This window comes from Biomphalaria glabrata, chromosome 12 (genome assembly GCF_947242115.1).
Source record: "Biomphalaria glabrata chromosome 12, xgBioGlab47.1, whole genome shotgun sequence".
Lineage (NCBI taxonomy): Eukaryota > Metazoa > Mollusca > Gastropoda > Planorbidae > Biomphalaria > Biomphalaria glabrata.
The window spans coordinates 15283391-15297686 of NC_074722.1; the positions used below are offsets into that span (position 1 = coordinate 15283391).

The 14296-nt window shown below is 33.5% G+C and overlaps 4 protein-coding genes across 4 annotated transcripts in view; 3 read left to right on the plus strand and 1 right to left on the minus strand.

The window, feature by feature from the left end:
* The first annotated feature begins 246 nt into the window (after positions 1 to 246).
* LOC106068845 (peroxynitrite isomerase THAP4-like) lies at positions 247 to 2732 on the plus strand. The gene is made up of 6 exons (XM_056007279.1): positions 247 to 1043; positions 1229 to 1321; positions 1435 to 1503; positions 1766 to 1822; positions 2021 to 2092; positions 2271 to 2732. The coding sequence occupies exons 1-6, from the start codon at positions 663 to 665 to the stop codon at positions 2730 to 2732; spliced, it is 1134 nt and encodes a 377-aa protein (XP_055863254.1). The 5' UTR covers positions 247 to 662.
* LOC129922200 (P2X purinoceptor 7-like) lies at positions 1933 to 6276 on the minus strand. Its single transcript, XM_056007280.1, has 3 exons — positions 5890 to 6276; positions 4968 to 5189; positions 1933 to 4495 (listed from the first exon to the last, which is right to left on the minus strand). Exons 1-3 carry the CDS (start codon positions 6063 to 6065, stop codon positions 4339 to 4341), a joined length of 555 nt encoding a protein of 184 aa, XP_055863255.1. The 5' UTR covers positions 6066 to 6276; the 3' UTR covers positions 1933 to 4338.
* LOC106052592 (uncharacterized) lies at positions 2692 to 4023 on the plus strand. Its single transcript, XM_013208009.2, has one exon. The coding sequence runs from the start codon at positions 2692 to 2694 to the stop codon at positions 4021 to 4023; it is 1332 nt and encodes a 443-aa protein (XP_013063463.2).
* A 1100-nt stretch (positions 6277 to 7376) lies between the features above and the next one.
* The window catches only part of LOC106060666 (collagen alpha-6(VI) chain-like), a 91103-nt gene continuing 84183 nt past the window's right edge, over positions 7377 to 14296 (plus strand). Inside the window, exon 1 of the mRNA XM_056007274.1 lies at positions 7377 to 7533. Within this exon, the coding sequence (XP_055863249.1) occupies positions 7495 to 7533 (39 nt within the window). The 5' untranslated portion in view covers positions 7377 to 7494. The remainder of the gene's footprint in view (positions 7534 to 14296) is intronic.

Here is a 14296-nt window from a genome sequence, read left to right on the forward strand (position 1 = left end):
GACTATTCTTAGGATTAGAAAGAAAGTAATGACAATGAGATTAATTTTTTTGTGTAATCCCTGCACATTATTTTCAGACATAAGTTTTGTATAATGATAATATTGGCTGTTTTTTTGCCTTCAATTCCAAGGATTACGGCTGAGTGCAGTGTTTCACATAACTACGCAAACCCAGTTGCGACCTGCATATTTTCCCAAATTCGTGCAGACAAAGCCGTTGTCTGCTGGCGGTCTCTTTTTAAAGACCAACTGAAGAGGTTTTGGGGTCAATCACAGAAACCGTTTCAATACTTGTTTTCTGTAATATAATGCTTAAAAAAACGTGTCTGCAAAATATTTCTTATAACTTTTCAGCCGTTAATGAGATATTAGCATTTTAATGTGGGTTTTAGGGACACTAAAAAGTCTTATTCTCGTAGCCATTCGAGATGTGTTTCTCCCTAACTACAGGGGTCCGTGACGTCATAGTATGGAAATTAGGTCACGCTACTAACCCCCGGCGGATTAGCCTAGATCCATTCAAGCGTACTAGCATCAAGTTTTAGTCCACCGCACAACGTGGATCAGTCTACTAGACCTCTTGTTACAGTCCACTTGTGGTTGTTTTAAGCATAAACACATCTTTAAAAACTCTTTGCTCTGAATATAAAGGATTTTAAAATATGGTTCTATACTGTAGCGCATTTGGCTGCAGAAACAGCGGCCTGACGCCTGGCATTCATTTTTTTCATTTCCCTAAGGATGATACATTGAGAAAACAATGGATAATTAAGATGAGAAGAGAAAATTTTACACCAAGTAAGTTCTCAGTTCTTTGCAGTGAGCACTTTGAGGAAAGTGACTTAGAGCCAAAATGTCGACCTTCTTTCCTAAGATCTTTGTTGATGTCTGAAGAAAGAATAAAATCTGTTCGTCCTAGATTGCTCCCAGGTACAGTGCCAAGTAAATTTCAATATAAGTTATACACTGGAACTAAATCCAATTTTTCAAAGCAAGATTGCACAAGACCCAGAAAAGCATTTGAAAAAAGAGAGCGCAATAGGGTAAGTATTAATAAATTTTAAAATAAAATACTTTGTTTTTTTCTAGTATAGTACTGGTATATATTATAATATATTGTACTAAACCTTATAGTCAATATAAATTTTTACACTTGTCTATACTTCATAACATTATTATAGTAAACTTTATTTCTATTCTTTTTAAAATATTTATGATTTAATCCTAGACTTTAGCAGAGATTGGTCTTGCAACAACCTCAAGTAAATCTACTAAAGCTGGACCTACCCTAGCACAAAACACTGTTCCTGAAAATAAAAAGGTAAAGTTACTACTAAATATGAATAGGACTTTATTATAATAGTAATCGATTTCAATTATATAAATAATCATGATTATTAATATACATATTTAATTTCATTTACTCAATTAAAGGATGATGAAAAACAATCAGCACAAGATCAAGACGCAACAATAATGGACACTTTATATTCACAAGTACCGGTAAGTCAATAGAAGTCCTTAAATCATTACATGAAATTTAAATGAATGTGAATTTTAAAAAATGTTGTAAGTAAATTATCTGCAGAAGTTAGATATAGATTCTATAACAATTTTCAGTTACCTTCACAATTTAAATTTTATATGCTTGTACAGCTTTTGTAGAATTTAAATATTCATTTAGACGCTTTGATTTTATAATCAATCCCAAAATATTATTATTTAATTCTTAATTTTTAAAATTTATTACTTTTTTTTTCAACAGGAGAATGAAATGCAAGTATGTATGGATCAAATTTCTGTAAACACTTTTGAACCACAGGTACAAAAATTAAATGTTTATATTTTTGTTTATTGAATGAATAATTATTTATTAAAAACAGATTTTTTTCTTTCATTTTTGCATTAAAATAAAACACAACCAAATACATGTGACAGCCAAGTAAGTAATTTATTATTGTTATTTATTTTCACATTTTGCTAATGAAAGTAAAAAGATATTTACTAATTTTCAAAACAGAGCACTGAAAGTCACAAAACTTCAAATGAAGTAGATTTGCATTTAACTATTATGGACGTCACTGAGCTGCAGGTAATAAAAATGATCTTTCATTAGATTTTTACACAAATACACACAAAAAAAAAACATTGCTCATAGTAAATACAGTATTCTGAATCATGTGATGTATAACAATTTTTAAAAATATTACTACTTTTTAATATATTCGTGCATTTATAACTTAAAATTCTATATGTTTATATTTTAACAGGAAGCAGCAAAAAATGCATGTTCAATAAGCCGAACTGTGACAATTGACATCGAACCCAAGAAAGTCCTCATGAAATCTAGAAAAACACAAACTACAAATTTCATCCCTCAAGAATCTTCAACACCAAAAAAGCGTAAGATTAAAGATAGCAATGAATACAGTGATAACCTTAATTCACATAATCTTAGCTCACTTTCATCCTTGTCATCAGCAAGTGATTCCACATTTAATGATATAAGTTTGAATGACAGCAATAATTATTACAATTTCAGTACTGATGTAAAAGGGCATGATCCACATAAAGAGAAAAAATACATAATCTTTGAGACATGTTTAATGCAACTTTTTGCAAGATGTCTCATTTGCAATGTTTTAAATCCAGAAGTTACACTTTTCACTTCAGGGACAATGGTAACTGCTTATGGGAAATGTAAAAAAAAACTGCACCTGGAAATGGTGTAGTCAGCCAGTACATAGCCAAATGCCTTGGGGTAACATTTTGTCATCGGCTGCAATAATTGTTTCTGGATTGTCTCCTCTAAAAGTATTAAGATTTTTCAATTTTCTCAACATACCCATTTATAGCATTCGTCATTTCCATAACTACCAAAGGTTATATATACAACCAGTAGTTAGGAATTTTTGGGAGAAGGCAAAATCATCGATTATGGCAAAAGTTAAGGGACGCCAAGAACCTATTGTTCTTGCAGGAGATGCAAGATGTGATTCCCCAGGGCATTGTGCTAAGTATGGCAGTTACACATGCATCGACATAAAAACTGGTTACATATTAGACTTTCAGCTTATTCAATCTAATGAAGTTAAGGGCTCTAACCACATGGAACTGGAGGGGTTAAAACGTTGTTTGACCTACTTGTCTTCTTTTAATTTATGTATATCAGAAATTGTGAGTGATAGACATGTGCAGATTAGAAAGTTTTTAAGAGTAGAAAAGCCATCAATAAAACACACTTTTGACGTTTGGCATATATCCAAAAGTATTAAAAAAAAGCTTATTAAACTGAGTAATCAGAAAGGCTGTTCAGTCATAGAGGACTGGATTAAATCTATTACCAATATGGTATATTGGATAGCTAGTAGCTGTAATTCAAATGAAAAGGAAATGGAGTCAAAATGGCTAAGTATACAAAATCACATCATTAATATCCATGAACACGAAAATGACATTTTCCCAAAATGTTTGCATGAATCTATTGATGCGCAGGATAAGACAAAAAAATGGATCAAACCTCAAAGTAAAGCCCATGTAAATTTACAGACGTTTTTCAATAATAAAAAATTAATTAATGATATTTCCAAACTTTCAACACACCGTACAAGTTCCTTAGAAGCTTTTCACAGTCTTATATTGCATTTTGCTCCCAAAAATACTCACTTTTGGTATGAAGGAATGTTTTGCAGACTTGCTGTTGCTGCACTTCATTTTAATGAAAATAATAATAGAGTTCAGGCAAAAACATTAGATGGTACAGAAAGATTTAGTCTTCATTACAGAAAACAAAATAAAGATCATGTGAGTGTAAATCCTATATTAGAAGATGCTACGTTCAATTACGCTGAAGATTTGCTTTCTTATCTAGTTGAGTATAGAATAACCAACCCTTCCTTAAACAAAGCTAATTACAGGCTTGAGTCACAAAATAATAAAACACCAGCTCCTTTAACTTACAATGATCCAAGAGTACTTCCAAGATCTGAAGCAGTTAGCGCAAAGAAAAGCAGATATCAATGACAGAACTCATGTCATGTAATTCTAAAGCAAGACAAATAAAATTTAAAGGGTTAACTTTTTTTTTCTATGTTGTTTAACAATTATATTATAATATCCTGTTTTAAATAATTATACTACAAAGAGATTAAGGTTGTATAAGCTGAAGTCATATGTGATCAGTTAGTTGCTGATCCATTTGAAACCTGAAAAGTATTTATTTTATTTCGTATTTGAACCAACATTTAAGTACTGCTGTATTTCAATTTCTAATATAAATGAACAAATTAGATTGCAATGTAATGTCATTTAAATTTATAAAATTAGCACTCATGATAATTATAACCGAGGATATTTAAAGCCTGTGTATAATTCACTTGGAAATTTGTCTCTGATTTGTTTCACCACACAAGCAGGGAGTATCACTCTCCTTTTTCTTCCCAGACGGTGAAAGATCCACCTTGCAAACTGTCTATATGCCACATATCTGTATTTTCTGTAAATATTTGTATGTATTAATATTATGCATATGTTCATTATTTGTAAATATGTATTAATAAAATCTATTTATTCATAGCTGTTTTTATAAAAATGTACATTTTCATTATATAAAAAGTACAACAATGTTGTTGTTTTACTGGTACTGGTAAATTAATTGTTGGTCGTACCAAGTATTACGAAAGAGCATTTATATTTATGCAACATCTATATTTTCTGTAAAATATTGTTTTGTAATTTTTTAATAAACTGTGCATGTTCATATGTATTTATATTATGCATATGTTCATTGTTTGTATATGTGTATATGAATAACATTTAAATATTCATTAAAATAATAATAAAATATACAAATATTCATTCTATAAAAATTACAAACAATTTTGTTGTTTTATACTGGTAAATTAATTGTTGGTTCTACTAAATATTACTTAAGTACAATTTAAACAATGAACAAATATATGACAAACCTGTGTATGTCGACGTCTTTGTGATTAGTTGCATTTTCTTCAGAATATTGATAGAAAGCAACTTCTAGCACTGCAAGATTGAGGCATACAGAATAAAAATCTGGATGGTTGGTAATACAACCAATGTTATGAATGCTCATCTTTTTTGAAATTGTACTTTCATCATAGCAACATTTCTTTTCCTCCTTTTTGGCTGGAATACCACAATTTCCACATTTACACCTATGACAGATTTAAAATAGAAATAATGCAATTATTTTGCTAATTACACATACACAATACTATATGTATATTGAAACCAGTCTTAATTTTGACATATTCAGTTTCATAAATATACTTACTTGATACATTATTAATACTAACATACCGTCAAATAGAGAACTAGTGTCTAGTTAATAATGTAGCTCTAGTCTACAAGAGAAATTAGAACAAATTAGATCTAGAGTAGTCTAGAGTCTCTATAAATCTAATCTAGATGAAATAGATTCTAGAATATATATATATATATATATATGTAGATCTACATTCTATCTAATCTAGATCATACTTTCATACTATGGGCATGGGGGATTCATTACAATTTAGTCTTCTATTAGAAATAATTAGAATCTATCATCATCATGGAATCTAATCTATAAGAGTCTAATCTAATACTAGATCTATAGTGTCTATATAGTATTTATATAAGTATTTTTATAAGTGTCCAATCCAATCTCTGTCTCTAACGGACTCTATATATAGATACTAACTAGATTAGATCTAGATTCTTATTCATGTCTTTATAAACTTTATAATGATACTTGATCTCTACGCTGAGTGTAAGTCGTCGGAGTCGTAACTCATTAACTAAAACAAACTGTTACAAACTCATGAAACTTATTGTCATTGTGATAATTCATCAATGATTGTGACAATTTATTACCATGAATTATCGGCAAATTCATTCTGATCTAGATCTACATTTAGGTTATCGTCACTGTTATTTAAAATTGTTTGACAGCTATCATCTGAATTACTGTCATCACTGGAATGATCAGGTAGACGTAGTGGATCAAACTGATATGGGTTCATTTCACCCTCTGAAAACGAACTCGCCATTTTTCCTCTATTTCCATACTAAAACGTCACTTCCGCTTTCGGCCATGACATAGCCATTTCAAATCTCGTTAATTTTTTTACACTTTCAAATGACTTTTTCTAGTATAAATATGTATTTCTTTTAACTCAAATTTTTAGGAACTATATTTGATACCATCTACTATCATAATCAATAGTTATCTCAATTTCGATAAAAACCTCTTCAGTTGGTCTTTAAGTTTTCTTTCCGTCTTTTGCGCCTGTCTACAATAATGGCTTTTCTTTGAGTCTCAAATGTTTGTTCCGCAGCTTTCGTGAGAGCACTTCAACTGTCTCGCTCAGAGGCCATCTGCTGCCAGAGAATGCTGCCAGGTACTTTCCTCTATGCCAGCGAGGGCGAAATGGCGCCTAATTGGATCTTTATAGTGCTTACGGGGGGGGGGGCACCTCTCTAACTCCGTCCTCCTCTAAGCTCGCCAAAGAAGATCGCCTTAGGCATGCGAGAAAAGTGTTATTGACAGCATAAAAAGTAATAAAGACTTATCACGATTATTTGTAAATGTTTTTCTTAGAGGGGGCGCTTGCAGATTTTTGAAAAGAAAAAATACGAAAAGGGGGCGGTAGGCCAGAAAAGGTTGAAGACCACTGCTCTAAATGCACGTTGATTTTTTTTTTTTTTTTTTTTTTTGGAGGTGGGGGGTGTTGTTGTTTTTCTCTCTCAAGCTGTAACCAATGAACCGCAATTGTTTAATTACAAAACACACTTTGGCTGCATGAAAGCTAATCACTGGTCGTCGCCATGTTGCTTGTATATGATACTCTGTGAATAATTTTATTAGTCATTAAGACAATAATAATGCAATTATTATTATAGCTTTTATATAGCGCTACCTTCATGCTTATAGCGCTTTTGGTCCAATCTCATTTGTGGACCAGTGTGGGGGAGGGGGTATCTAGGAGTTGGTTTTCCGTGCTGCCTTTAGGCGCTCAGTAAACACAACTCTGCCCGAGTCGGGTGTCGAACCTCGAGCCCCCTTCTAGGTAGCCAAGCCAAGCCAAGTTCAAGCGCACTTGGCCTCTCGACCACAATTACGATGTAATGATCCTTCATTAGAACTGAACAAGAAAATGTCATTAGACTGGTAATATTACAAATTACAATACTCAAAAACCAATAATGTCTACAGCCACATGATTTGACCTAATGTCGAAGTCACACATTAGTAGGTCCAAGTCCAGAAACAGAATTTAAGTTACATACACACATATACACAAATACAAACACACATGCATTTCAAAGACGGTTCTATATAAGGTTAGTTTGGAAAGCTAAATCAGAAAGTCACTTTGTGGAGTCTCTACTGAAATGTCTTTATCTTAATTAATCTGACCACACAGTGTACATCTAGCTTTCAAGTCAAGAATTATTGAGTGAATTCACTTCAACAAGATGATGTGGTTTCTAGTCATTTGCTTGTCATTAACACAGGTAAGTAATAGATAGATATATAGATCGATAGATAGATAGATAGATAGACAGACAGACAGATAGACAGTCAGACAGACAGACAGACAGACAGACAGACAGATAGATAGATAGATAGATAGATAGATAGATAGATAGATAGATAGATAGATAGATAGATAGATAGATAGATAGATAGACAGACAGACAGACAGACAAATAGATAGATAGATAGATAAAAAGGTGGCAAGATAAAATAACCAATGAAGAAGATAGATAGATAAGGTGTGCTGGTGTATGGAAACTCAACTTGAAGCTCTTTAAAGTGGACACTAACAATTAGGGGAAAGTGTCACTGGATAGAGTCACATGAAGAGCGAGCATAAAGGAAGAATCCTGGATTACACCAGAAGTAGAAAGAAGGTTGAAAGTGCAAGAACGCCTGGTGATTACCGATGCCAAACCATTGACCGTGGCTTGTATCAAGGATTGGCCTCTTTAGTAGAGATGGGAATACAACCCAACCAGAATTAAACAAACCGTACTCGAACCTCACTTACGAGCGAATCGAATTAAACCCGAACCTTAAAACTGATCGGTGAAAACCAAACCGAACTGTCCTTACATATACCGAACTGAATCAAGATTTTGAAATATTTTTGTAAAAAACCAACAATTTAGATCTAGTTTTCAGCGAGAGTATTTTTTTACTTACTTAGCAAATTCTCCTTGTGTTTTTAGCTGGCCGTGATTTAACATTTTGTTTGTGCATCTTTCCTGCAAGATTGTCAAATCATGTCTTCTTTTGGTATCAACGCAAAGGGTGCCGTATCATTTAATATTGGTGCGTGAATGAAATAGAAGATTTGAAAAGTAAGCAGTAAATGTAGGAGTTACCAGGACTAGTGACGAAAAGTTTACCTTTTTTGTGAAGCATAAAAATAATTTAATATGTTTGAGGCTGCTTCCATAGAGCGCTCTATTGAACAGCACTAGGAAATTAAAAAACATAAACAAAAATGTGGCGGCATTTGTTTGTTTGAGACGCGAAGAAAACATTGATATATAGATAGTAGAGGATTGATGAGAATATTTTATATAGATATTAGAGGATTGACGAGAATATTTTATATAGATATTAGAGGATTGATTAGAATATTTTATATAGATATTAGAGGATTGATGAGAATATTTTATATAGATATTAGAGGATTGATGAGAATATTTTATATAGATATTAGAGGATTGATGAGAATATTTTATATAGATATTAGAGGATTGATGAGAATATTTTATATAGATATTAGAGGATTGATGAGAATATTTTATATAGATATTAGAGGATTGATGAGAATATTTTATATAGATATTAGAGGATTGATGAGAATATTTTATATAGATATTAGAGGATTGACGAGAATATTTTATATAGATATTAGAGGATTGATGAGAATATTTAGTGAAATGAAGCCTTGTTTTATTACGGTGAAAGCGTAAGGAGTTACTATCAGTGAAGAAAGAAATGCGTGATGAAAAAAAGAATGCAGTTGAAGCGGCCGCATCTTTTCCCATGACAATTAGAAATCTCAATGTAAAACCCAATGTACAACTAAGAGATAGAGCAGCAGAGTTCAAAATGACAGATCTGAGACCGCTCAACACTTGCTATTTATTCACGGTACGAAAGGCAAGAATCACGTAAGAGATGGCTGCCTTGAGGCACGTGCACGGGGCTACCACTGGGGAGGACTGGTTCAAAGAAGCTTCAGACAACATCGAGAATGTATCTTCTTTGGCAGAAATTAGTGGTAATGACTACTGATACCGTCACAAGCATGACTGAATGGAATAGCGAACTGGCAGCAAAGGTTTTTAAAAAAATCGTCAAGTCAAGCGGAATCTCTGTGGCAAGATGTTGAATCAGAACCATGTGATGGTGTGATTACTGTTAAACATTGTAAATTTAATAACATTTCAAGCGTTGGACCACAAATTTCAAATTAATATCTAAAAGAAATAGAATCCGAATATGAAGGTATTTTATATTACATCGAAGTTAAGCAGAGAAAAGGTTCTAAAACCTATTTTTGATATGAGACATAAAACTGAAATTTTTATGACGGAGAAATGAAAACAAGTGCTTCAACTTAGCGACATCTCGTGGTTGTTTGACTTCTTAAAGTGACATCTAAATAAACTAAAGAACAAACTACAAGTAAAACAAGTTGATTTCGCGTGTAATAGCGGACATAAGCGCCTTTTTATACGAAATAGCAACTCTTGATTTAGCAGCAGGAAGGAGACGAAACTAATGTTACGTCATCGCCTCATAGACGAACATCTAGATTCTGTGTTACTGGATAATGTGATGGCATCAATGTTTTATCTAATAAATTAAATTATACATTATTACACGTGTATAGTTTTTGATATGACCTAATCTCATAATATCGAACCGAACCTGAACTTTAACCGTCATTGAACCGAACCGAACCCAAACTAAAATCTGACCGAACCGAACCCAAACTTAAATTTGACCGAACCGAACCCAAACTTAAATCTGACCGAACCGAACCCAAACTTAAATCTGACCGAACCGAACCCAAACTTGTCATCTCTACTCTTTTGTCACGTGAGAAGTTGCACAGAAAAAAGATAATTTCTCGAGACGTAAAATGACACAGAGATAGATAGATAGATACAAATAGATAGATAGATAGATAGATAGATAGATAGATAGATAGATAGGTAGATAGATAGATAGATAAATAGATAGATAGATAGATAAAATAGATATATCTTCTTAATTAAATACATAAGCATTTAATACATACTGTCTTGCTCAGTTGCAACTGCAGTAAACAAATTTAAGAACTATTTTTAAAAAATGTTTAAACTGTTTAATTTTGTTCTAATGTTTTCTGTTTTGTAGATGACATTCGCTGCAGAAAGTAAGTATCTCTTATTTTAAAGTGTTTTTAGCGGCCCCCGAAAGGGGAAAAAACGCTTTTAGTTTTGTGTGTTTTTCCTGTCCGTCCGTCCCGTTTAGATTTTGTAAATTAGAAAAGATAAGGAAAATCTCACATCACAATATTTTAGACCATACAGATTTCTGATGCAACGGCTACTTTTTTTCTTTTCTGAAAGAGAATAATTAAATTTTAAAAACCAAGTATGCAACCAGTTTTTTTCAAAAAATACAACTATTCACTATTAATAGTAACAAACGCTTGAGGCTCTTTAGTAAGGGAGATGACTATTTACCATATTTAAAACACATTTATGCAGACGGTTATATATTTTTTTTATATTTTTTTTTACCATTGTACTACGAAGTTAAATAAGTTTCTCATACAAACTACTACATTTACAAAAAAGAAGTTTACTTTTATTTTAAAAGAGAAAAAAAATCTATTTAGTATGCATATAAGTGGAAGATAATGTAAAACAACATTTAATAAGTAGTTTTTCATATTATCACGTGAACTGAGTAGATACAATACACACACGGTCAGAATGTTACGGAAATTTTTTTTCCTTGAGGCTTTGAATAAGGGATTGACCCATTACAAAACAATTAGACCAATTAGATTAACATAAGCTGAATGAGTCCTATTTATAGGTCGTTGTTTGAGGCTTAATGAACACAAATATGAAAAAAAAATTATCAGATAATAAGTTCAAATTAAGGTCGTTCCCTTTTAACAAAAAATACATTTATAAGCGATCACCCAGATACCCCGTTGATTTCCTCCTACCCTTTTTCAACTGGACCAGACAAATGATAGCATCATAGCGTATTGAGAAATCTAAAAGCACGAAATAGCTCGAAACAAAAACAAATGATGAAAAAAATATTTCTAATCACCTACATTTTTTTTTGGTATTCTAGAATTACAAATTTAATAATATGACTGATCCAAATTAATTGATACACTTAATATAAGCTTTTTTTTTAAATATTTTTTTTATTCTGCTTGTTTCTCTATTAAGACGATTTCGGGATTCTTGGTTGCTAAAATTCCAGTTTTTAAAACAAAATTCAGTCGTCGAGCGGAAATAGTTCTTTGATTATTCAACAAACTTGTTTCAAAATTAAAGCCCCAACCTGTTTAAATGAGATGCACTATCGAAGATCCCTATTTACAGCTTATCATCATCATCATCAAACTCCATTTGAGTGAGGGCTTGAGAGGCTCAAATCCTCTCTTGCAAAAGTCCTGGACAGAAACCCTGCCGTAGTGCATAAATGTCCCCATACAGGTCGAGAATTTTTGGTTTCCCAGACCTGTCGAGACGGAGATCAGCAAGTCTGGGGCAGCCAAACAGAATATGAGGCACGGTTTTCTCTTCCTCCCAGCAATGGGGGCACCGTGAATCGAAATTTGGCCATAGCTGTGAGAAATATGAGCCAACAGGACAATGGTCTGTCCTGCACTGTGCTATAATAGCTTGCTCAGGATTGGACAGCCTCCACCACGGGGAAGTGCGGTCAGGGCGCCTCATGCGCTCCCAGACTCCACGGGCTTTTTGGGAATTGTCCCAGCACTCAAACCACTTTTCTATTTCTGTTTTTTTAATTATAGCCAGAGCATGATGAAAACTTACAGCCTGTTCAGTGGGTGGATTTTGCCCTCCCTGGTGGGCCAAGGAGTCTACAAGAGTGTTGCCAGTCACACCTATGTGACTCGGTACCCACTGCATTATTACAGAGGTGCCATAGCGTTCTTTAATGTTGTGTGAAGCCATGATGACAGTGTCGATATTGGGAGGCCATGGTCCGGGCTTTGCAAAGCCTTCAGTACAGATTTTGAGTCAGTGACCACAACAATCTGTGTTGCCCTCAAATGTCCCATGCCGAGTTGAGAGTCAAAGACTTTTAAGGCTTCTCAGATTGCCGTGGTCTCCGCATCGAAACTGCAAACACTACCACATGGTCCAAAGATTTTGACTGAGTGAGAGCCAAGAAAGTCGATGTAGGCTCCATAGCCTGCTCTTCCAGAATCTATCGATGCCGACCCATCAGTGTATGAAAAATAGCACTGGGCTTGAAGGTATTAATGGTCTCCAATGCCAGATTTTGAAGGTCGTTAGATGAACGACTTTGCTTAGTGGCATTAGAGTCTACTAGTTTCAAACGTATGTCTGGGGTCGTTGGGCGACACCAAGGGGGAAGGGGATGAAAACGTTGAATGTTTTGTCGGTTGGTGGAGAGGCCGGCTTTTTCACATAGTCATGTGGCATGATGCATAAAAGACTGCATCTGAATACGTCTTCTGCATCTCCAACCATCCACTTGTTTTCTAGCTGGAAGTTATTTATCCAGACTTTTATACCCCTCAAAGCAGGTCAGTACAGCTTATAGACCCCTAATTATTTTTTTTCACTCTAGTAGACCCTTGAAACTCGTCGTAGACCCCTGGGGTACTAATAAACTAATTAGGGAATCACTGGTCTATATCTATTAAAATTAATTGCATGATTGATTCACATTTCAAAATTAGCTTTTCTTTTTGTATATTTTATTTTTATTTAGCAAGAGTGATCATTCTTGCAGGCGTATTTATCAGGTCATCATGGGGTCCGATCATTGTATAAAATTTAATACTAACCATCTACAGTGAATTAGTTGTAAACTTGATGCATAAACGTTTGTATAACCATAGGAAGACAAGCGTTATTATTACCAATCATACAATGACAAACTTTTAACGATATACGCCGAATGTATGTTTTATTAAGGTTTCTTACGTTCACACTCTCACCTCACAGCAAATCAACGAGAAACTCGTAAGTCAAACCACTAACAGAACTAACTAACCTACATGGACTACAATGTTCTCTATAGCTCCTAGGACAACATGTGCCCAACACATTGCGCAGACAAAAATATATGAAACATTCTGTAATGAGAACAACTTTCAACAACTCTGCCCAGCAAGTCTGTCATGAATGGTCAGCAAGTCTGTCATGAATGGTCACTCCTTCAGTTCACTAAGATCAGACAGTGTACGCACACCTGTATGTCTGTCATCAATTATGTGTGTGTCTTATGTGAATGTAGATTTTTTTTATAGTTATAATGTATTGTTTGGTGTAATGTTCAAATTGAAAGACAAATTTCCTTACGGACAAGAAAGATTATTATTATTATTATTATTATTATTATTATTAGTAGTAGTAGTAGTAGTAGTAGTAGTAGTAGTAGTAGTAGTAGTAGTAGTAGTAGTAGTAGTAGTAGTAGTAGTAGTAGTAGTAGTAGTAGTAGTAGTAGTAGTAGTAGTAGTAGTAGTAGTAGTAGTATCTATATATATATAATTCTCTTCTTCGCTCAAGAGTTTGGACGAGAAGAAGAAGTAAAGGAAAGATCTCTCTTTTATTTCTACGAATAGAGTTATCCCACGAACTTTACGAGCCTTGCGTGTAGCGAAGTCATATAGTATATCATAAAAATTTTATTTCCTACATAGATCACGCTCAATAGCAAAATGTAACAAATGTTATAAGTTAAACAATGGTTTAATTTAATAATTTATACACATAGAATTAGCGCTGGTTCTATGAAAGAGTGGGGCCCACTGCGGTCGCATAAGTGCGGAGCCCACTGCGGTCACCTAAGGCCGTATGCGTATGCTACGCCGCCAGTCGACTAGTTATTATTATTATCGACTAGTTATTATTATTATTATTACTATTAATACTGTTACAACACATATTGATAAACTCGCATGTTGTCTTCTGTTTCAGAAAATAATACTATATGTGCTGATATCCCAACTTCACAGGA